Here is a 24,921-nt window from a genome sequence, read left to right as displayed (position 1 = left end):
TTTATAATTCTTGTACTATATGTGGATGATATGTTAGTTGCCAGAACTAGTATGAAGATTGTTCATGAATTGAATAAGCATTTGGCAAGCAGATTTGTAATGAAAGATTTGGGGGCAGCTAAGAGGATACTTGGGATGACCATTTCATGGGATAGATCCACAAGGAAAATTTGGTTATCTCAAAAGCAATACATTGAGAAGGTATTGGACAAATTTGACATGCTAAATGCCAAACCAATTTGTGTCCCTCTAGCATCTCATTTTCGTTTGACTACTAAAATGTGTCCCACAACACACGAGGATACAAAATTCATGAAGGGAATCCCTTATAATTCAGCGGTTGGTAGCATTATGTATGCTATGATTTCTACACGTCAAGATATTGCTCATGTAGTGGGAGTAGTTAGCTAGTTTATGAGTAATCTTGGCAAGCCTCATTTTGAGGTAGTTAAATGGATTCTCCGGTATCTTAAAGACACCTCTACTTTCTCTTTATGTTTTGGAACAGATAAGCCAGCATTGCAAGGGTTCGTAGATTTAGATCTTGGTGGTGATTTAGACAAGTGGAGATCTACCTCAGGTTATGCTTTCACATTTGTTGGTGCAGCGATATATTAGGGCTCTAGATTGCAACATTCAGTCGCTCAATCATCTGCTGAAGCTGAATACATGGCTCTCTCCGAGGGGGCCAAAGAGATGGTATGGTTGCAGATTTTGTAAAAAGAATTGCGTTTGCAACAATAAAATTCTAACCTTTTCTATGACAACAATAGTGCTATATTCATGAGCAAGCATCATACATCTTAGCGATGCTCGAAGCACATTGACTTGTGTTATCATTACATTCAGCATGTGGTTAAAGAAGGAAAACTTCAAGTCATCAAGATTGACACAAAATTAAATCCAGTTGATTCCCTCCAAGAGACTCTGTCTCTTCAATTCCTCTGCTGACATTCAAGAGTCTCGCTTGAAGCTCTTTTATATATTCTATTCGCTGTAACTTGTGGATGTACTTTTGAATTAAATAATATATTCTCTTGCTCAATGTGGATGTAGGATTTATTGGCCGAACCACGATAAATCTGTGTACTCTATTTTTTGCATTCTTGTTTGCGCATTTTATTGCTTTTCTAACTTTTACAGAAGCTTACCAAAAATGAAGCATCGGGTAGGCTAGGTGGCAGCAATGACTGGGCATTTTATAATAAATCTATTCCCCTATGGTACAGATCCTCAGGCTCTGGCTTTTCTACCCATTTCCAATTCGTTATTAACATGAACAACAATATTTATGACAATCATGGAGACGAGCTTGCATTTTCTTGGCACCTCTCGAGTTGGAACAACCAGAGAACGCTTCAGGCGGAGGTTTCGGCTTATTCAATGTGGAAACCTATAATGGATCTCCCCATCCCGTGATTGCCCTGGAGTTTGACACTTACAACAACGAAATGGATCCCAATGATAATCATGTTGGGATTGATATCAATAGTTTATTCTCAAAGTTGACTGTTTCTCTCAACAACCCCAGACTATTCAATACCTCTTGCTACCTGTATCTATTAAACGGTAAACCATGGGATGCCTGGGTGGATTATGATGGTGTAGAAAAGAGTTTGCGTGTCTTTCTCTCTTGTAATCCAAACAACACCAATGTTTCTTATAAATCCAAAAGCCCTCTGTTTAATTGTATAATAGGTCTGCGCGACTATCTACCAGAAAACATCAAGGTTGGCTTGTCGGCTTCCACAGGACACTTCACTGAGACACGTGGTGAGAGTTTGGAATTTTTCTTCTAACCATTCGTGGGAAGTCCGAACTGCTGTGGATGGAACTACAAATCACGATAAAAGAAGATTTATTGTCCAAGTTTTTTTGATATGTCCGTTGTTCGTTGTCGTTGTCTTATGTGGCTATATAATAGTTAGGTGGTCGCAGTATTTCTGAAAAAGCAAAAGAGGAGGCGAGGTGAGGGAAGAGAGTGATCCAGAGCTTGACGAATGCTGTCCTCGTGGCCCCCGAAGCTTTTCCTATGTCAATCTTAGCACCGCAACATGAAATTTTTGCGAGAAAGAAAAGCTTGGGCATGGAGGCTTCGGCAGCATTTACAAAGGCATCCTGCCCTGCACCGGAGAGGTGGTGGCTGTCAAACGAATAGCGCAAGGTTTGAGACAAGGAAGAAAGGAGTATGTTTCTGAAATTCAAACGATCAGCAGGCTGAGACACCGTAACCTTGTGTGGCTTTTAGGATGGTGCCATCAAAAGGGAGAATTACTTCTTGTCTATGAATATTTGCCAAATGGGAGTCTGGATAGACACATTTTTTGGAAGGAGAAGGATACTCTGCAGTGGGACCAAAGATACAGTGTCGCCTGTGATATAGCGTCTGCTCTCGTTTATCTACATGAAGAATGGGACCAGCGTGTCGTCCATCGAGACATAAAGGCAAGCAACGTAATGTTCGATTCCGATTTTAATGCCAAGGTGGGAGATTTTGGTTTGGCAAGATTAATTGAGCGTGATCAGGCAGCTTCCCATACGACCGTGGTGGCTGGCACGCAGGGTTATGTAGCTCCAGAGTGCTATATAACGGGGAAGACCAGTCTAGAGGCTGACGTGTACAGCTTTGGGGCGGTTACTCAGGAAATCGCGTGCGGAAGGTGGCAGGTTGTTCACAGCCTTGAAGAATAGTACAATTGCAGACTGGTAGAGTGTGTTTGGGATTTAAATGGAACGGCAAAGGCACTGGATGCAGCAGATGAGAAACTTGGTCGAAATTTCAATGCGGGGTAGATGTGGAGTGGCTGATTGTTGTGGGGCTGTTGTGCACCCAAAATGAGAGAGGTGATAATGGTAATTAGAAGTGAAGTTGGACTGCCATACGTTCCTTCGGATTTGCCGCTAGCTGTGTGCAGCCAGTGTACTCCGGTTATAATGAGTTCAGGCTTGTCGAGCTCTGTGGTGCTTCTTTCCGGGGTGTCGTCAAGTTCACCAGTCGTCAGGTCGACGGTTTTTTTTACTCGCGACTACAACTGGTTGTGAAAATCTGTCGTCGAGCCCTCTACATTTCACGACTAGCCTTGTCAATTTAGACTATAGCAAATTGAAGTGGGAATCTAGAATGGAAATTTCATGTTATAAATCTGTGTTTGGAAAAAATAAAAAACATAATTAATTTTGTTTTATAATTTATATTGGCTTTCTTTCCTGTCATTTCTTCAGTATATATGCAAAAGTTTTACCTAGTTCAATTATGCAAGAGGCTCCTAAGCAGATTTCGAATATGAGATGCATGTACACCTTTTTTTGACAACACATGATCTTACAAAACTGCCACACGATCAAATGCTGAAAATTCAGCTATAACAACATATAGTTGTCACAACGATGCTTTCCCAAAAGCTATTGTTGATTTATTAGCATTACAAATAATTTAAAAATTCACATGCTAATATGCTATTATAAAGATTGAAATAAAACTTTTACATTAGAAGATAATCAAGATTAATTTTTAAAAGAGAGGAGAAGAGAGGGAAGTTGAAGAGAGATAGAGAAATATATATGTATATGTCAATGAAAAAGAGGGAGAGCGAAGAAAATAGATAGATAAAAACAAGATAATGAGGCAGAGGGAAAAATAAATTAAGAAGTAATATGTAGAAATAGATAAGTAAAATATATTCATGAAAACTATCAAATATGTAATAAATAGAACTATAATAATATTGTATAGTAAAATAAATAAAAGATAAATTCTAAAATTTAAAATTAAAAAAAAAACAAATTACAAAAAAAAAAAATTTGATATTAAAATATTCTAGTTATTTGTAATAAGATTTTTTTATTTTAAATAATTATTGATTACTCAATGTATATTTTTGTTATTACTTTATTTTTTAAAATGTGTTACTAAATTCAATTATAACTAATTTATTTTTTATTAATTAAATTTTACAATTCGTAGTAGTTTGTAAAGTATTAAGTTTATTAAATTTTACAAAATTGTGTTACCAATCTCTACAATTCTTGTGACATATTTGTATAATAGAGATTGTGCTTGTGGAGACTTTTGTAGATTATAATCTCATTTTCCTCTAGTGTAAATAATAGAGAAATAGATATGGAAATGGAACAAAAGAAGTTGAGGAATGAAAAATCATGGATCTAATAAGAGTATGCACCATGTGATATCACTTCTTATAATCTGAACTAAATCAAACAATATAATTTTTTATTTCATCTCATTTTTGTTTGGTAAGGAATATATTTCTTAAACTTTTTACATTTAAAATAATTAGTTTAAAATAATATATTCATATAAATGTAAAGAACAATTATTAATTTTTCTATTAATTTGCTTCATTTAAAAATTTAAAAAAAAAACTAGTCTCGAGTTAAGAACAACAACTAACAAGTGTCATATAGTGGCTTGTATTTGTCACATTGTTTAATTAACTAGAATAGTAAAAGAATTTTTTTTAGAGTAATACAAAAATTTCAATGATACTAACAAAAATAATTGCATTTGATTGGTTGATATAGAAAATATTAATTAAAATCATTTAGGTCCATAGATAGTTTTTTCACTATTTTGGTTATAATTTTTTGAAATTTAATTTATAAATTTTAGTTTTAGAATGTGTTGGAAGTATCAAGTAGAAAGTTTAAATTGAGTTATTCTCAAATTTTGAATACGGTAAAATCTTTGTGCAAAAATGAATTCAATTAAAATAATGAGATTTCAAGGTGTAGGTTTGAAAACTTCAAACAGAAGTTAATTGTGTAGAGAGAAGTACTCAAGGATTATAGTTTTCTTGATATTTGCTACAATTGTACAAAACTTCTAGTTTTGATATACAAAGGTATAGTAGTTTACTTGGCACAACATGCGCTCTTTTGGTCAAATTGCTATTGTCATTTTAATATTCTTCTTGAAAATAATTAAATATTAAAACAAAGTAATGAATTTTTAGTTTTCATCCTTACATAGTTTTTTCACTATTTTTATTATAATTTTTTAAATTTTAATTGTAGAATGTGTTAGAAGTATCAAGTACAAAGTCTAAATTAAGTTAGTCTGAAATTTTGACTATGCTAAAATCTTTTTGCAAAAATGAATTGGATTAAAATAATGAGATTTCAAGGTATAGGTTTCAAAACTCACATGGAATTAAATTGTGTAGAGAGAAGTTCTCAAGGATTATAGCTTTCTTGATATCTACTATATGTGTACAAAACTTGTACTTTTGATATACAAAGATATAGTAGTTTACTTGCCATAACATGTCCTCTTTTCATCAAATTGTCATTGTCAATTTAATAGTCTTCTTGAAAACAATTAAATATTAAAAGAAAGTAACAATTTTTTTTTATAGAATCAACTTTCTTACTTCAAGATTTAACCCACATAAAGATAAATGAACTAAAAATGAAAAGAAGTTATAAATAATATTAATAAAAATAAAATTATTTATCAATTTTTACATTAAAAAATACTTTTAAATATTGAATTGAAACAAACCAATCAAAAAAATTGGAAGATTTGCATTTGTCACTATTACTATCATATGAAATCATAACATTGAAATTTTAACACCTTACAACCTTAAATTCAAAATCTTAATTAAAAACCTTGAATTACTAATAATAGTAGCCAACTTGTTATATAGCTCCACTATTCAATCATTATGCTTTAAAAGATTAGAATAAAAGTCTATAGTTGGTAAGTCTTTTATAAACTGCTAAGGTGGATAAACTTAGTAGGTAACCCTCAAAATGAGGAGGAACTAGATTTGAAGTTTCTATTCTTGAAAACTAAGCATGTAGTTATAATAAGTTGAATTCATAAAAATTATACATCTCAAGTCCTTTTCAAACCATTAGTTTCTATTACACTTAATTGTATTTTAGTGTATAAATCTTTTAATTAAATTGAGAATTTATTAAACATGTTTTATATGGTTGATATATATATATATTTTTTAGACTGCAAGAATCAGTGCAACACGACCCCCCTATAAATTGTAGTGCGCCTAGTAAACTTTTTAACGTGATCGGTAGTGCTGGCGTGACACACCCACAGGGGAGACTAGAACCCGTGACCAACCCCCTGCAATAGGGAAGATTTAGCCAACCAAGATAGGGCCCTTGCCCTTATATGGTTGATATTTTAATATATATGTGCATCCTAAAATATTTGTGTACAATATGAGTAGTGCTTCCTTCAAATTGGCTCCTATAAGATCCAATATAAATGAGCCAAATAAATTAACATAAAATACTTTTAATAATTTTAAAAGTTAAAATTTCACATTTAAACATTAGTCAAATGAAAAATGAAAATAAAACAAAAATAATTACATTTGATTTGCTGAAACTAGGACTAACTGATTGAATAGTGTATTGCCTAGATCAAATACAATAATAAAGACCAAACTAAATTAATCTTGTTTGTTTATGTTTATATAAATATATATCATGTGATTTAATAATTAATAAACCATGTCTAAATTCATGGGTACGAAATGAAACATTAAAGAACATAAATTTGTGATTGAAGAAACACTTACCTTACAATTATTATTTCCTGTCGAAGCTAGGATACTAGTGTTTTTGCTTAATCCAAACTCTTGATACTAGTGTTTTTGCTTAATCCAAACTCTTTTTCAACCGGCCAATGAAATTTAACAATTGTATTGCTTGTTGATAATAAGCTAAAGTTACATTATTAAAATTTATTTAAATAATTCAAATATTAGTATTTATCTGGAGTCCAATTGGAAGCCAAGGGAAAAGGCAATGAGAAAATTAGTTCATTTAAAATGTTTAAATAAAGAAAAATTAAAATGACACTTGTGAGACAATGGCATATGTTTGAGAAGTTTACTATATATTTATGCTATAGTGTATCTATAATGGCTTCATTGATTGCATTAAATGAAAATTAATACTAAAAGATTTAGCTGGATTTCTCTAGCTCATACATTTAGTGATTATTAAATAAATTTGTTCCAACATCATCCTTTATCCATTTTGTATCAGAATTATGAGGCGTTCTAACACCAAATTTTTTGTCATATTCTCCACATTTATGTGTTTCTAGATTGAGGCTGATGCAATTAGCGCATCAATATTGTTTCAGATTTTCCCTCTTATTTTGTAGGTTGAAAAATGTTTTCATGCATAGATTTTATTGGTAATTGAGCTAATTTTGTTTCTGGTCTAACTTGAGATTCATTTCTTGCAGGCCATTTTTCCACTAAAGTTGACATTCATCGCTAGATGACTTATATCAGTCAAAGTTTTCTCTGCAACAGATCAACAGGAATCAGTTCACTTAATTATTCATCAATATAATTGCTAAATTGAACCCAATGTATCTTTTATTCTAGAAACTTCGCAAAATTTACTTGTGAATACAAAGTCAAAACTACACTTGAGAGCGCTCAGTGAATCTTTTTGAATTGAGTTCTCAAAGTTTTGTTTTATATTTCATGAGAGCATTGCCCAAAGAAAAAAATTGCAGAGCTTTTTGTTCCTAAAGTGAAAAATAACATATATAGTACTCAGCTCTCATAAAAATAATTGCTCTGACCTCACATGGCCATATAGTTTATTCTTGTGTATAAATTTATGCTCTATCATGAATAATATACCTAGTTTATTTTTGGTTCTTTGGATTTCCAAATGATTTTTTTCCAGGGAATATTTCCTTCTTTCTTTGTTTTTTATTCTTTGATGATAACCGCTTTGAAACGAATAGGAGATCAATAATCAGGCACAATCACTGCATATGGTTTGAACAATCAGTTGCTAAAAATCACAATGTTGATGATATCTGAAAATAAAATCAACATTTTCAATCTCTAATACAGAATGAAAGCAATCAACGTAGGTGACTTGAAGGTCCTATTTGGCCACATGAAGAGGGGCTTCGATGCGCTTGTAATGTGTTCATATCAAGTTAGAAACTATAAAAGGTATTAGGTTAATGATGGGTTTAATGTAAAGATTTATGACTTATCATAAAAAGAAAAAACTAATAATATGTTTCAAACGTTTTTACTTTTATTTTTGTTAGGGCTTGAAAACCTAGTACTGTATAAATTGCTCCCTCATAGCTCTATATAAAAAGATAATTTCTTAGTTTCATAGAGATCGAAGCAATAAAAAATTTAGGAAATTGTAGGAAAGCACATGAAAAGTTACCTTACATGCCTAATTTTGACACAAAAATTGTTCCAATTTCTTTTCGTGTATTGCTTGGAATATTTCTACTGCTCAGATGAAAAATAATAGGATGTTCCATCCACCACTCAAATGGTACAAAAGACCATTGGCATGAATCCATTTTAGCAATGTAATATTTAAAGATAATGGTTGTATATCGCCTTTTACAATGGTATATCCAGTGAAATTAAAATAGATATTTCAATAATCTCACATATTCCATTGTAATACCATTTTCTGAACCCAATAAAGAGATGCTGTGGAGACCATCCAGATTCTTAGTGAAAATTTCACAATTCCTTGATGAGTTGAAGACGTTGGCAGCGAAGACAAAACTCTACTGGATTTCTTTGCAACACTTGATAAGTTTCATTTGATTTCCAAATCCTGGTGCACTTGCTTGGATTTCGAGATTCATCCCCCAGAATTGCTTGCCCAATATCTGAATTTGGATGATCATGATCCATTCAGATAATACCCTTAGGTTTGTAATGTATTTTGAGTAGTGACGTTGGATAGGTTAATATGAGAATTGAGATTTAAATCTTCCTCGAAGCTAATCCCAGTCTCTTTATCAAGGAAGAATTCTCTTTCCTGGAAGATCATTAAAAAAGAGAGAAGTAAATGCCTGAAAAGAATAAAATAACAAGCCTAAAATATGTATGTGCATCCATAACCTGTGCATGTGAATCCATGAATACTAATAGCATACTATGCTTAATTATCATCTTTTCAGACTATCACTTTGTGAATTGTCAGAACAACGGTTGATTTTATTTCATTCAACTTGAGAAATTCTGAACATGTTACCTCCATGAACCATGTCTATATAGCAACATCTAACTTTCACTTGATTTCTATTGAGGGACTCTGTTCACTTACTAAATCCATTTGCTCCAGCTGCGATATCAAATTGCCAAGTGGCTTCCTGCCTTTGCCTAAATGACACTTAGCCATCTTTGCAAAAAAGCACGTAGTTGCATTGAAGATCTCCACATGTTAGTGTGGACTCCACGTAGGGGCTATGTGGCTTCTTGTAGATTCTAAAAAAATCAGCAACTCATTTAAGGTATAGAATTAAAAAATATAATTAATCTTGTTTACCATATCAGGGGATTGCTTTTGGATGGTTTGGTTTCTTGTGTTTTCTTGAAGGCTCAGCTAGAAATAAATTATGAATTCAAATAATTTTATTGAATGTCATCAATACAAATTTTGTCTAAAGAACTTCACATTGACTGAAAACCAAGCTTTGGTAAACTAGGCATTATCAATTTCAATTGTCGGAAAAATAAAATATAATATCACTATTTTCAACTAAAATCTTAACATTTATTTAGTTTTAATCATAAATAAATTAATATAAATCCTCAAATTAATGTAAAGTTGTTTAATTTTATAATTTAATTTGATTAATTGATTTTATTTCAATGATATGCATTCATATGACATACTTTGGTTATGTCATATTACTTTTTATAAAATTGATTACTAATATATATATATATATATATATCTGTGTGCGTGTGTGTGTATGTGTGTGTATGTATATATATACACACACACACACAGATATATATATATATATATATGTATGTATATATGTATGTATGTATATATGTATATGTATATATATATATATATACACACATATATATATACATATATATACATACATATACATATATACATATATGTATTTATATATTTATATATATATGTATATATATATGTATGTATATATATATGTGTGTATGTATATATATATATATGTATGTATATATGTATATATATGTATGTATATATGTATATATGTGTATATATACATATATATACATATATAGATATATGTATACATATATAGATATATGTATACATATATAGATATATGTATACATATATATACATATATACATATATACATATATGTATACATACATACATACATACATACATACATACATGCATGCATACATACATACATACATACATACATACATATATATAACATCAACAACAACATTTTAAAATAATTGAATATCAAATTTTACTTTAAATTGATTTTAATATATGTTAATATTAACTATGTTTTAAACTTTTCTATACATATCAATTTTAATAACATCAACAACTATTTTTATTTTCATTTAATTATTTATTAATTTAATAAGCTTACATTTTTATTACAAAATTTATAAATTAATATTTAAATATTTAATTAACTTTTTGATATTAATATTTGAACTTTTAATTTTTCATGTAATTTAATTTTAATTTAAAATATTTTGATTGAAGAAAAATATAATTTTTAATCATTTTTAATTTATTTTTTAATATATTTCAATTATTGATAATCTAGAATAGTTAACTTGGTCTTCAAAAATTGAAAACCCTCTCACATTTGACATTTTGTTTCAAGTTCACAATGAAATGTACAACTTGACATTACCCAAACCCCACCACGCTAACTTGCTTCCCTCGGTTTATAGGGAATAATGGATTATAATATTACTAGCCTATATATATATATATATATATATATATATATATATATATATAAGCTGAGAGTTATCCTTCTCGAGGCGCCTATTGCACTTAGTTAGATTATGAAAATAGGTGCCTCAAGAAAGATAACTCTCAGCTTATATATATATACATACATACATACATACATATATATATATATATATATATATATATATATATACATATATATACATACATATATATACATATATATACATACATATATATATATACATACATAAATATATATATATACATACATATATATATATATATACATATATATATATATATACATACATATATATATACATACATACATATATATACATACATACATATATATATATACATACATACATACATATATATATATATATATATATGTATGTATGTATGTATGTATGTATGTATAAGCTAGTAGTAGACGCGACACACAATTAATAATGTTATTTGTTTAAATATATTATATTTATTTTTCTATTATTATTTTTATTTTTAAAAATATTATTTTAATATATTAAAGTTATATAATTATTAGAATTAATAACTTTAATTATTAATAAATATTAAAATAAAATTTGGCATAATGCATTTGAATAATTAATTTTGAACAACTTGATAAAATATTAATTTTTTAAAAGGCCAGTATCAATTTTATATTTTTATACAATTTATTATTAGTTTAAATGATTGTGCATAAATAATATGGCATCTAACATATGAATAAGAGCATAAATTTTATACATAATATACATATCAATGTCAGCAATTCCATAAATATTATTATTAGTGTTGATGATTATGCATAGAAAATGTAACATCAAATATCATAAGTGTACCTTTAAACATCATTTGAAGAGTGGAATTTATTTATTTATTTTGTTGTTCACAAAATTCACATAGATGAAATAGTGAAAATAACTTATTCATGTTGTTGTTCATAAAAATTACATAGATGAAATAGGAAATATAAGCCCAAGTAGAAGTATTCAGATGAAGTATAGGAAATATGAGAAGAAACTAAAAAAGGAACATTTCTCCATAATGATGTAGCTGCATCACATATTGCTTAGTGATAAGGATGGTGTTGCGACCTTTATTAGAGCAATGATCATGGTAGACTTCTTTCATCATTTTTGGAAATGCATTTGTTTTTGCAGATGTGTCACGCATAACATTGGCAACATCTACCATTTCCATTATTTCTAGTTCATCAACAGTATCAATTGACAATGCAGCATTCTCCAAAGCTTTGATTATATGTGAGCACGATTCCCGGATTATTCGTTTACATTTATCTAAATCAATCTCAAAGAAATTATTTGAGGTTATGGAAGTAGCAGGACTCATAACAATGATATTTGACTCTCCAATAGAAGAATCTATAGCTCGAATGATATGCTGCAAAATTTTAAACAAATATCAATAAAAAATATATATAAAACCATTATAAGATATAATCAAATACAGAACACACAAATTAAATGTAGCAGTTATACTTAAATATAGAACAAATGAAGTCAATACAAATAAAGTTTAGTTCACTAATTTTAAAATTATGAAACAAAACCAAATTAATATTGAATGATAATTAGAATAAGTAAATTATATTCATTAATTTTTTTCCTTCAAATTATATAATGAATCTTTTATTTAATAGTTTAAATAAAGAAAAGTTATCCATAATATTTTCATCAAATATTAAGAGATATTGAAGCAAAAGTAAATATAATTTGTAAACATAAAGTGATATCAATGAATGAATCAGTACAATAATTACTTAAAACATAAGTAGAATTAGTTAAGATATAATTATTACTTAATACATCATTACAATTAATTAAGATCTATAAAAATAAAATATCATGAAAAAAAGATAGGATTTCTCAAAATAGAATAAATTAAAATGAAGAAAGTTATTTTTATCATTTATCATTGTATAATAGAGACATTTTTAAAACATTGAATATAGTAGGAAGTGTTACAAAAAAAATACTAATGTGTTCAAAAAGATTTTTAGAGACACAACATTTAAGAATAACATATCACATCAACTATCTTCAAGGCACTTCAAGTCTATTTTCTTCATCCTTGTGCTTGGAAATTTGTCTACCCTTTTTCATTTTCTCATAACGATCATATGTGAAAGGAGGCATTATTCTCAAACATTGGAGAGATTTTACACGTGAAGCTTCCACGAATGTCAATCCTGCTCTTTCTCTTGGTCCTATATCAATTGTTGTTTTAGGAAGAGTCAGTCCCTGAGATTTGTGAATAGTCAATGCCCATGCCAACCTCAATGGCAGTTGAAGTGTTCTACCCTTCTGTATTGGTGGTATTGGAATTATCTTTGGATTATGATCTTTGAATGGTAACCCTGAATAACCATCAAAGTCAACCATCACATATGTTGGAGGCTCAGGTGGAGCACTACCTTGCTTGTAGATAATTTTTTGAATGTATCCAAGAGCCCCATTTAAAATACTAGCCTCTATACATACATTTAAAGTTAGCATGACCCTTGAATCCTTACATATTAACAACTCTAGATCAAGCTCATCATTTGAATAGTCATCTATTGTATTAATAGTACCTGCTTTTGGTGCAACACAACGTGCAATGAGATGCTTCAATGAATGTAGCATTTTTTTATTATGAGCATGAGCATTTTCATTTGTTGAGAACAAATGAACATCATTATCAAATTCAAAATTTGTTGCAACATCTATGTTGATAGGGGTCCTTGACATTAGCAACCTCCAATCATCAATTTGTGGGTTTGCATCTCTTAGATTCGTCAAAAGTTGTCGAAATCTTTGTTGGTCAATATCTTCCCCATCTTGTCTAAATATCTTATCTAATGTGACAACAATCTTGAATTCTTGCCATAGCAACTTTGTGCCCCCATTTTTTTCATATGCTGCTCTATCATTGACAGGAGGCAACTAGCCCAAATCTCCCACCAATATTATAGATACACCTAAAATACAATTGATGAAAATAATTATTTTAAAAACTATGTATTAATTCATAAATTTGATTCAAATATAGTATATTTCACACATGAGTTAGCCATTCATGATGCAAAAATAGAATCTTTACCTCCAAAGCTTATATGTGCAAATTGTGGGAATGCTTGGTGCAATTGTGAATCTATATTTTCCAATATGTTTTGCCCAATGAAGCTCATTTCATCAATCAAAATATATTTTATATGTGACATTTCTTCTTGAAAACTTGTGAGTCTTGCTCCTTCCAGTTGAGAAAAATATCTTATTGGTATCTTCAATTTTGAATGAGTTGTAGAAGCTCCTACATTGAATGCTGCAATTCCTATTGGTGCAAGTAATAGAAGTGTAGAATGGGATGGAATTGCCGCATTTTGAAGAGATTAACTAATGACACAAATTAGATATGATTTTCCTGTTCATGTTATTCCTTGAATTATCAAAAACAATGGTTTTGCATTTTGATTTCTTTGGTAGTGCATCATGATTATGTTGACTACCTTTTTTTGTTTCTCACCTAGGGTCATGTAGTTTATGCATTGAGGAATTTCATCATAGATAAGGCACCCATGATTCTTCATGTTACTTATGAAATTGATTGCTCTGGAAGTGTACTCTTCTCCTTGATAATCAATAGACCAATATTTTTGTCTATCAAAATCTCTTCTCCCCAACATGTCTATTTCTAAGCAATGTATATTTTAACCCTGGTGCAACCTAGATATAATCTCCCATTCATGTTTTGTAGTATTTCTATGGACATCTTCATTGTCTTCAATTTCATAATCATTTGGGTTTTCAACATTTTCTGCAGACATTATACGTTGAACATGCCAAGGGTTGTAAGTGAATGTCTCCCAACTTTGTATGATAGAGGCATCATCATGACCAATATCTCGTTCAATATCACAGAATGGCTTGTAGAGAAGTAACTCTAATAAACAAAACTCAATCCATTTACCTGATTCACTTGAATGGATAGATACAAACCTAGGAAATACTCTAACAATTGCAGCTTTTCCCGTAGGCTCCCATTTTCTCTTAGGATTATATATCCATGATCTAGCTACATTAATTAATGTAACACCTTCCATACATAATGGCCTTTTTTTATAACCATCAATGGAAGATTTTGTTTGTTCTTTATTATTCTCTTCATCATTTTCATTTTCATTATTTAGAGTTGCAGGTTTGAGCATCTCAAGTGAGACATTTAGATTGACAAATCTTCTACTACACTCCACTAATGCAAGCTCTAATAACATATGGCAAGTTTCTTGAGTACCAATGTCTCTTTCTACAATTGTCTTAGTTAGAAGCCTCCTATATGCCCGTGCTACTAAATCATCTAGGATTTTCATATTGGATAGACGCATCAACATTTGCTGGCATGTTTATGAGCTTTTCTCTACTTTTGTTGCATACTTGGCGATATATTTTATGACAGCATGTTTGGAAAGAACAGGTTGCCAATCTATACTTGCTCTCCATAATTTTAGTATGTGGCGATTATGTGAATTGACTCTATCATAATTTCTCATTGGTTCAAATTTCTTTTCCCCTGTTTCCATGTCTTCATATAATTTTGATCCCCCCAGGTTTAATGGCCAAGGAGCATTATACCTACACTCCATGTAAGAAATATTATATTAAGCTCTATCATTTTGTAGTAATTATTTATATATATTTAGTAAATATTCATTGGGATGAAATAATTACCTGCAAACCATCTTTCCCTTTTTTTCGTAGGCATGCACCCTCCTTACAAATCGTGTGTCGCTCCACACAATTTAATATTTCCTCATAGTCACAGTCCAAATCCACCTCTGCAAGCTGTCTTGTGTTTTTGAGACATGGATGTTGTTGAAAATTGACCAATGCCTACAATTGAAGGTAAGAAAAGATAAGTACACTAGTTAATATCACATTACATGAATATATATAAATTGATTAACATGCCTATATATTTCATTGATGAGGATCATTTCTAGGGTTCCATGGATGAACAATGGAGTGAAAATATCTTTCAGCACTTCTTCTTTCCTCCTCATTTGACCAGTAAATTTTATCCACATCAGGTGCTCCTTCAATCTATATGAATCCATGTATTTGCGGGGACCTCGTATGTTGCCATCCATATCTACACCAAAAGTCCTTGACATTCATTCCCTTTTCTAGAATCTCTTTTCTAAACATTGAGTTTATTAATTGCATATAGTGTGCAACTATGTGAGGATAGTCAATAATATTTTGTCTTCTCCAATTCTAAGGTTCTTGTGGATCAGTTTGCATTGTTCCTAGCATAAGTGAATGCAAATTAGGCCAATACATATCTATTGCACTTAATGTGAAAAATATTGTAGGAGTACCAATTTGATGAAGCAAATCTGTCAATTTTGCACAAGATTTAGTCCAATATGACCGTGTTCCCCTTAATGATGTCCCAAACCACATCAATTTATTTTCTAGATTGGAGTGGGGTGTGTTTTCCATATGTTGTCGCAACTCATGGATGGTAATGGGGATGTCTTTAAAGTTTCTTTTCACAAACATTGTCGATGAGTTTTGTGCACGATGTCTCATTATCATGTTAAATACAAAATATCTAAATCTGGGATGTTTGCCAAAATGATGATCCCTATAACGCATCAGATGTTTCACAAATTCATGAAGGTAAACCTACCACAACCATGGCTCTAACCAATCACAACTTCCATCAGGAAACAATGTTGGAAATGCCATATCAAGTAATCCTAATGTCACATATTCATTAATGGGAGATACACCTATACTTGGCCAATCTATCAATGATGTTGAATTCACATCAGGGTTATTGACCCATGCACGAATAAGTTCCATTTCTTTTTGGGAATTAGGTGGTCTTGAAGCCATTGATGTTGTATGATCTATTATATTTCCTTCATCTGACTCCATGACTGGACCAACAAAAATAATCTCATTTGCATTTGAATCAAATTTCATATAGACTGTCTTTATTTTGGCAAAGATATTTTCATCTACATTTCTAGGTAGATCATTGAGAGCATTTTCATTAATTTGGACATCTGAAAAAAAATTATCATGCTCTACTTTGTATTTAAGTGCTTTGTAGACACAATCCCTATTCATAGTAAAGTTATAGTTTGTTCCACATTGATCTCTTCGTCTAATAATAATAATTGGCAAATTATCTATTGTATGTGGCAATATATTGGAAACATGTTCTATATTTTGTGGGAAACTTATTTTATGCCCTCTATATTTATATTGACCACTTGTAGCATGTGTAACTTGAAGTATGGGGCTGACACATGCAATTAGCATTTCCTCAACTTGGGTCAAGTTCGCAAGCTCCTCAGGTTGTGGCCCTAGATCCATATTATTTATAGCTGAAAATCTATTGTTTCCCTTTTCTTGTCAACATCTATTGCATACTGGACCTTCTAATGTACGGACCAGTTTCATTCGTAGATAGCATTCCTGACAAATATAACACATCTGTGGCATTTTCAAGCTATCTAGTTGTTGTCGAAACTGCATTTGGGATCTATAGAAATTATCCTTAAGAAATACAGTTGGGTTTTGTATATTTTCTCTGTTGTCTTGTCCACCTAAATTTATCCTATTTTGGCTTGTGGGATGAGCTGCTTCAGGAACACGCTCTGTTGTTCTTGAATTTTCATTCTGGTGACTCATTTCCACAAATACAAGTAATGCTTGATTGTACCTCTCACTTGATTCAAAATCAACTTCATGTCTCCCTTGTGTTTCAAAATGAGATACTTCATCGAATGTTCATTGACGAGTAATTCTATCCCTACTTTGTAATTCCAATTCTTGTATTAGCAATCCTGCCCTTCTTCTAGCATAATTTAATCGTCGGACTTCATTTTTCCTTCTTCTTTCTTCTTCTCTTTCAGCTTGTGCCATTTGTTCTTGTCGTCGTCTACGATACTCTCTCTGGTATTCTCTGGTATGCTCTTTCTTGCTCCATTTGGTATTCTCTTCTTTCTTGATCAGATTGCAAATTCATACTTGATTTACTCATTTCTATGAAATAAATTTGTAACCAAACATTAAAAAAATAGTAGATTTAGTAAATTATTTTTTTACAAAATTGGTTTAAAATATCACATTAATTTAGTGGCATTGCACTTTAGATAAGATAGATATTTATTCATTTCTAATTAATAGTTTAACAATTCACAAATACATATAGGAGGAAATTTTATATAGTCTTGTATGTATAGTACTAAATTTATTTAAAACAAAGGAAAAATAACATACATTCATCAAAATTGATAAGTCGAATAGAAAAATTTATAAAAAAAATTGATAATGTCAATTAATATGACTCCTAGATTTCATTATAGTGATGCAAAAACATGTGGAATTCATTTTCTCGAAATTCATTTCCTGATGACAATCATGTTGGGATCGACGTCAATAGCATTTTCTCGAAGTTCATTTTTCCGCTCAATACATCCAGTCTATTTAATCGCTCTGCACACCAAAATCTCACAAACGCGACATGGGATGCCTGGGTGGATTATGACGGTGTAGAAAAGGTTCTGAACTTCTTTCTCTGGTATAATTCTTCTAAACCCAAAATCCCTCTATTCAACCACACAATAGATCTGAGAAACTGTCTACTAGAGTACATCAAGATTGGCTTCTCGGTTGCCACTGGAGAGTACACAAAGATGCACACCATAAAAGTTCAGAATTTTACTTCTGAATATTTGTGGGAAGTCGGACCTCCTGGTGAATTACTTAGAAATGGCAATGCAAATAGATTTTCTGTGAAAGTTTATTTGATATGCGTGTTCTTCATTGTTGTGGTCCTATGTAGCTTCATAGTTGTTCGCTGGTGGCAGTATTTCAGAAAAAGGGGAAGAGAAGGTAAGGCTAGGGAAGAGAACGATCCAGAGCTGGATGAATGCTCTTCTCATGGCCCCCGAAGCTTTTCCTACGCCGAGCTCAGTGCCGCGATAGGAAATTTTTGTGAGAAAGAAAAGCTTGGACAAGGAAGCTTCGGCAGCGTTTACAAAGGAATCCTGCCTGGCACTAGGGAGGCGCTGGCTATGAAAAGAATAGCTCAAGGATTGAGACAAGGAAGAAAGGAGTATGTCTCCGAAGTTCAAACAATCATCAAGTTGAGATACCGTAATCTTGTGCGGCTTTTAGGATGGTGCCACGAAAAGGGAGAGTTACTTCTGGTCTACGAGTACTTGCCAAATGGGAGTCTGGATAAACACATTTTTGGGGAAGAGGAGGATACGTTGGATTGGAGCCGAAGATATAGTATCGCCTGTGACATTGCCTCTACTCTTGTTTATCTCCACGAAGAGTGGGACCAGCGTGTCGTTCATCGAGACATGAAGGCAAGCAACGTAATGTTGGATTCTGATTTCAATGCCAAGTTGGGTGATTTTGGTTTGGTGAGACTGATGGAACATGACCAGGATTCTTCCCATACGACCATGGTGGTGGGCACGCAGGGGTATGTTGCTTCAGAGTGCTACATAATAGGGAAAACCAGTCCAGAAGCTAACGTGTACAGCTTTGGGGCGGTTACACTAGAAATTGCCTGTGGAAGGCAGCCGATTGACCACAGCCTTGAAGAACACAATTGTTTCCCTTTTCTTGTCAACATCTATTGTATACTGGACCTTCTGATGTACGGACCAGTTTCATTCGTAGATAGCATTCCTGACAAATATAACACATCTGTGGCATTTTTAGTTGTTGTCGAAATTGCATTTGGGATCTATAGAAATTATCCTTACGAAATACAGTTGGGTTTTGTATATTTTCTCTGTTTCCTTGTCCACCTAAATTTATCCTATTTTGGCTTCTAGGATGAGGTGTTTCAAGAACACGCTCTATTGTTCTTGAATTTTCATTCTGGTGACTCATTTCCACATATACAGGTAATGCCTGATTGTACCTCTCACTTGATTCAAAATCAACTTCATGTCTCCCTTGTGTTTCAAAATGAGATACTTCATCGGATGTTCGTTGACGAGTAATTCTATCCCTATTTTGTAATTCCAATTCTTGTATTAGCAATCCTGCCCTTCTTCTAGCATAATTTAGTCGTCGGACTTCATTTTTCCTTCTTCTTTCTTCTACTCTTTCAGCTTGTGTCATTTGTTCTTGTCGTCGTCTATGATACTCTATCTGGTATTCTCTCTGGTATGCTCTTTGTTGCTCCATTTGTTATTGTCTTCTTTCTTGATCTGATTGGAAATTCATACTTGATTTATTCATTTCTATGAAATAAATTTGTAACCAAACATTAAAAAAATAGTAGATTTAGTAAATTATTTTTTATAAAATTGGTTTAAAATATCACATTAATTTTGTGGCATTTCACTTTAGATAAGATAGATATTTATTCATTTCTAATTAATAGTTTAACAATTCACAAATACATATAGGAGGAACTTTTTTGTGTAGATAAGATCTACAAATATAATAAATACCAAATAGTCTTGTATGTATAATACTAAATTTATTTAAGACAAAGGTAAAATAACATACGTTCATCAAAATTGATAAGTCGAACAAACAAATTAATAAAAAAAATTGATAATGTCAAATAATATGTCTCCTAGATTTCATTATAGTGATGTAAAAACATGTGGAATTCATCAATGAGGAAAAGGTTATTTTCGCCATCCATGTGCTCTTCATCAGAGTAGATGTCTTTCATAAATTCAAAGAACCCAAATGATTTCTTCCATGCATCATGAATTTCCTTTGTATAGTCCAATCTGCAAGATTTGAGAATCTTGGACACCTCAAACATGAAAGCTCGCATTGTGAATTTCATCTGGAATTTTTTTACAAGACTCAAAAATGATTGTTCCCAATCTATCCAAATAAGTTTGAACAATTTGGCTTGAGAGCACCAAGTCGTTCGGAAGAAGTGGGCAAGTGATAGTGTTCTCAGAATTATTTTGTTAAGCATCGATAGTTAATTTTTTTTTTGATATCTATAATGTAAGGATAAAAAATGGTCAGTATCAAAATGACAAGAATTAAGCTATGCATATATAGCAATAAATTGGTATTTGAAAGAGAAGAAGATTTTTTTGATTCTTTCTTATTGACGTAATTCTACACATTTAATTTATTTTAACAAAAAACTTATATCTTCTTAAAATTATTTATATAATGATCTAATCTTTTATTTAAAAATTTAATAGTAAAACCTAAGTTCAAATATTAAGGAGAAAATAGATAACATTTCATGAATTTTTTTTTAAATTTTCTTCATATTTTGATAGGCGTTAAAATTGAGATTTACAAGTAGAATAAAATTTATAAAAATTAAAAGACATTCTTAAATATAAAATTTAAATTTCCTGATGCATCATTTCATTTAAATGTGTATTAATCTTTCAGACTTAGTTGATAGATCTAATTGAACTTTTCTAATATATTTTAATATAAGGTTGAAATTTATAAATTTGAGAAAATTTGAACAAAATGTTAGAGATTATATCAAGGCCTAGGACCTACTTCTTACATACATCACAAGACAAGGTAGAGACCATGTAGTTTCTATTCTAACAAAGTTTTTAAGAATTATTTTTCATAAATTTTGTTCTTTAAAAATACATAACTAAATGATACCTATAATTTTAAACTTTCTTTTATTATCAAGCAATAAGAAATTATTTGGCCATAAGTCTATTCTCAAAAGATGCATAACAACAATACAATAATATTGATCAATCAATATAACATGAAAAATAGTATAATCTAAAATTTTATATATTAAAAATGATCTATCTATTAAAAAGATTACTACTCATTAATAAAAATTAATGTATCATGCATTATAAATATATAAATTAATTATAATTGTACATGTGTATCTATGTTTATTTAACTAAACTTGGATGTTTGATAAACTATATAATGGATTGGTTTCAAATCAATTTTCTATTTCTTAAAAAAACAACTCCTATTTTTATTTAAGAGTTTCCTTAAAGTATTAGATTTAAATTGCTAATCTCAAATCCATCTACTTTTATTTAATAGTACAATAATAGTTCATAGGACCTATAGCATATAATTAGTTGATTAAAAATTATTCTACTTTTGTTGAAAATCTTAATAATAGTTTGTAGGAGCTATAACTGATATAAATCTCATCTACTTTTATTTAACATCATGATAATAGTTCACATGACCCATACTATATAATTAGTTGATCTAAAATCTATCTACTACTCTTCAACATGATGATGATAGTTCATAGAATGCAACACTTATATAAAGATTTAAAATCTTACAAGATCAAATCAAAAAACAACATTCAACCCATCTACTACTACATTTTTTATTCTTGCTAAAATATTTTGAATATTAATTTAACTAAATCATAATTTTATACTAATATATTTCTCGAGAACAAATTATTTATTTAAATAAATTTAAAAATTTTTAAAACATATAATTATAAAAAATTGCAAATAATTATTATTATTAATCCACATAGTAAATAAATCTAAACAAATTTAAAAGGTTTTCTAATATCAATAATTTGAGAGCATATTTCAATTTTAACAATATAACATGAAAAATAGTATAATCTAAAATTTTATATATTAAAATTGATCTATCTATTAAAAAGATTACTACTCATTAATAAAAATTAAAAATTAAAACATATAATTATAAAAATTGCAAACAATTACCATTATTAATGTTATTTTAAAATAGCTTTGTAATGTAATTTTAATAATAGATAGAGGAATATAATCATTGATTCAAATAATCTAATGAAGAAGTCAAATTAATTAATACTATAATATCTAAATTCTAAAAATCTAATGTTTTGAATGAAGAGAAAGAAATAGAAAGAAATCTGCAATTGAGTAGAATTTCTAATTTAACAAAGTTTCTAAGAAAATTTAAGGAAACTATGCAGATTTCAAAATAGGAAAAAACTACACAATAAAAGTTTCTAAAATGAAAGAAATATAAATCTACAATGTTTCTAATTGAGAAGAATTTCTATTCTATCAAAGTTTCCAAGAAAAATTAAGGAAATTATAGAGCTTTGAAAATAAGAAAAAATAACACAATAAAAGTTTCAAAAATAGAAGAAATCAAAACACATAAACATACATACTCAGAATAATGATCCTGTTGCTCAATCCAATGTTGAATAGAAATCATAATATTGATCCTGTTACTCAATCCAATGTTGAATAGAAATCAGAATATCGATCCTTTTGTTCAATACAATGTTGAATAAAAAAGAAAATAGGCTCTTGCCATATATAATGTTGATGTGTGATGGTTCAACTTCAAAGAATTGAAAACATGTAATGCGTATAATTGGACCATAAGGCAAGACGTTTGGTTTTCTTTTCATAACAGATTATTGGCTTTCTTCTTGCTCGAGTGAATGATGAAGAAATATATTTAGAAACGTCTAAATGTGTCTTCACACTGTCAGCAATAAATTGTTATTTGATGACGACCCAACTGGACCTAATGTTTGCAATTACGGACTCGCAGGACGCGTGTTTAGTGTTTGGAAATATCGAAGCGTTCAAACCAAAAATACAGTGTGGTTAATGAGGGAATGGGAAGCGTCAGTGTTAAGCATTGTTGGTCAAGTCTGAATGGAGTTTCAATAAAGGACGTGGTATAACTATTCAACTACCTGTCAAATTTTTTCAAAATGTTAGATTCTTTACAACAAAATGTGCTCCCATTGTAGAAGCCTCTTAGCTTAATTAACGCCTCTTAGAGAAAAAAAATTGACGAGGCATTAAAATACTATACGAAAAAATGGATTTCTATGATATCCAGCATTTGTGGACCATGCGTATTTGCCTCGAAAAAGACTGAACTCGTTGAACGTTACAACAAGAACCCCTGAGAGTTTCAACCTGTTCGATGTTTTTCGTTCGTAATGGCCAAAGGCATTCAATGAAAATTTTTGTAGTGGATGACATCGAAAATATTTTGTGGAATGCCTTTGGCCATTATGAATGAAAAACATCGAACAAGTGTAAACTCTCGGAGCTTCTTGTTGTGACGTTCCACTAGTTCAGTGTTTTTCGAGGCAAATAGGCATCGTCCACAAATGTTGGATATCATAGACATCCATTTTTTCATATAGTATTTTAATGCCTCGTTAGTTTGTTTTCTCTAAGAGGCATTAATTAAGCCGAGAGGCTTCTACAATGGGAGCACATTTTGTTGTAAACAATCTAATATTGTGAAAAAATTTGACAGGTAGTTGAACAGTTATACCACTTCCTTTATTGAAATTCCATTCGGACTTGACCAGCAATGCTTAACACTGATGCTTCCCATTCCATCATTAACCACACTATATTTTTGGTACGAATGCTTCGATATTTCCAAACACTAAACACGCGTCCTACGAGTCCATAATTGCAAACGTCAGGTCCAGTCGAGTCGTCATCAAATAATAGTTTATTGCTGACAGTGTGAAGACACATTTAGACGTTTCTAAATATATTTCTTCGTCATTCACTCGAGCAAGAAGAAAGCCAATAATCTGTTATGACAAGAAAACCAAATGTCTTACCTTATGCTCTATTTTTACACGTTACATGTTTTCAATTCTTTGAAGTTTAACCATCACACATCAACATTATATATGGAAAGAGCCTATTTTCTTTTTTATTCAACATTGTATTGAACAATAGGATCAATATTCTGATTTCTATTCAACGTTGGATTGAGTAACAGGATCAATATTATGATTTCTATTCAACATTGGATTGAGCAACAGGATCATTATTCTGAGTATGTATGTTTATGTGTTTTGATTTCTTCTATTTTTGAAACTTTTATTGTGTTGTTTTTTCTTATTTTCAAAGCTCTATAATTTCCTTAATTTTTCTTAGAAACTTTGATAGAATAGAAATTCTTCTTAATTAGAAACATTGTAGATCTGTATTTCTTCCATTTTAGAAACTTTTATTGTGTAGTTTTTTCCTATTTTGAAATCTGCATAGTTTCCTTAAGTTTTCTTAGAAACTTTGTTATATTAGAAATTCTACTCAATTGCAGATTTCTTTCTATTTCTTTCTCTTAAAAGAAAATATGTTTCATCATCACTAACAATTTCCTAGGTCTTATCAGTAAAAAA

General features: G+C 30.5%; 1 protein-coding gene and 1 pseudogene across 1 annotated transcript; both read left to right on the top strand.

Annotated features, from left to right (window-relative positions):
• The first annotated feature begins 1,451 nt into the window (after positions 1-1,451).
• Positions 1,452-2,793, top strand: LOC149558516 (L-type lectin-domain containing receptor kinase IX.1 pseudogene; annotated as a pseudogene).
• Positions 2,794-18,151: 15,358 nt separating this feature from the next.
• On the top strand, positions 18,152-23,369 carry LOC149558515 (L-type lectin-domain containing receptor kinase S.4-like). The gene is made up of 2 exons (XM_089830877.1): positions 18,152-19,573; positions 23,169-23,369. The coding sequence occupies exons 1-2, from the start codon at positions 18,152-18,154 to the stop codon at positions 23,367-23,369; spliced, it is 1,623 nt and encodes a 540-aa protein (XP_089687003.1).
• The last annotated feature ends 1,552 nt before the right edge of the window (positions 23,370-24,921 follow it).

Source organism: Cupressus sempervirens, chromosome 5 (assembly GCF_028749045.1).
Source record: "Cupressus sempervirens isolate cs-2001-9-10 chromosome 5, ASM2874904v1, whole genome shotgun sequence".
NCBI lineage: Eukaryota > Viridiplantae > Streptophyta > Pinopsida > Cupressales > Cupressaceae > Cupressus > Cupressus sempervirens.
Note: the sequence above shows the minus strand (reverse complement) of the source record. Positions and strands in the feature narration are given on the sequence as shown.

What these genes read in the sequence shown, in the direction of transcription:
- LOC149558515 (XM_089830877.1), top strand. Translation starts at nt 18,152, where the DNA reads ATGTGGAATTCATTTTCTCGAAATTCATTTCCTGATGACAATCATGTT. An exon ending in ACGAAATACAGTTGGGTTTT is followed by an intron (nt 19,574 to 23,168) that starts GTATATTTTCTC and finishes TTTTCATAACAG; the next exon opens with ATTATTGGCTTTCTTCTTGC.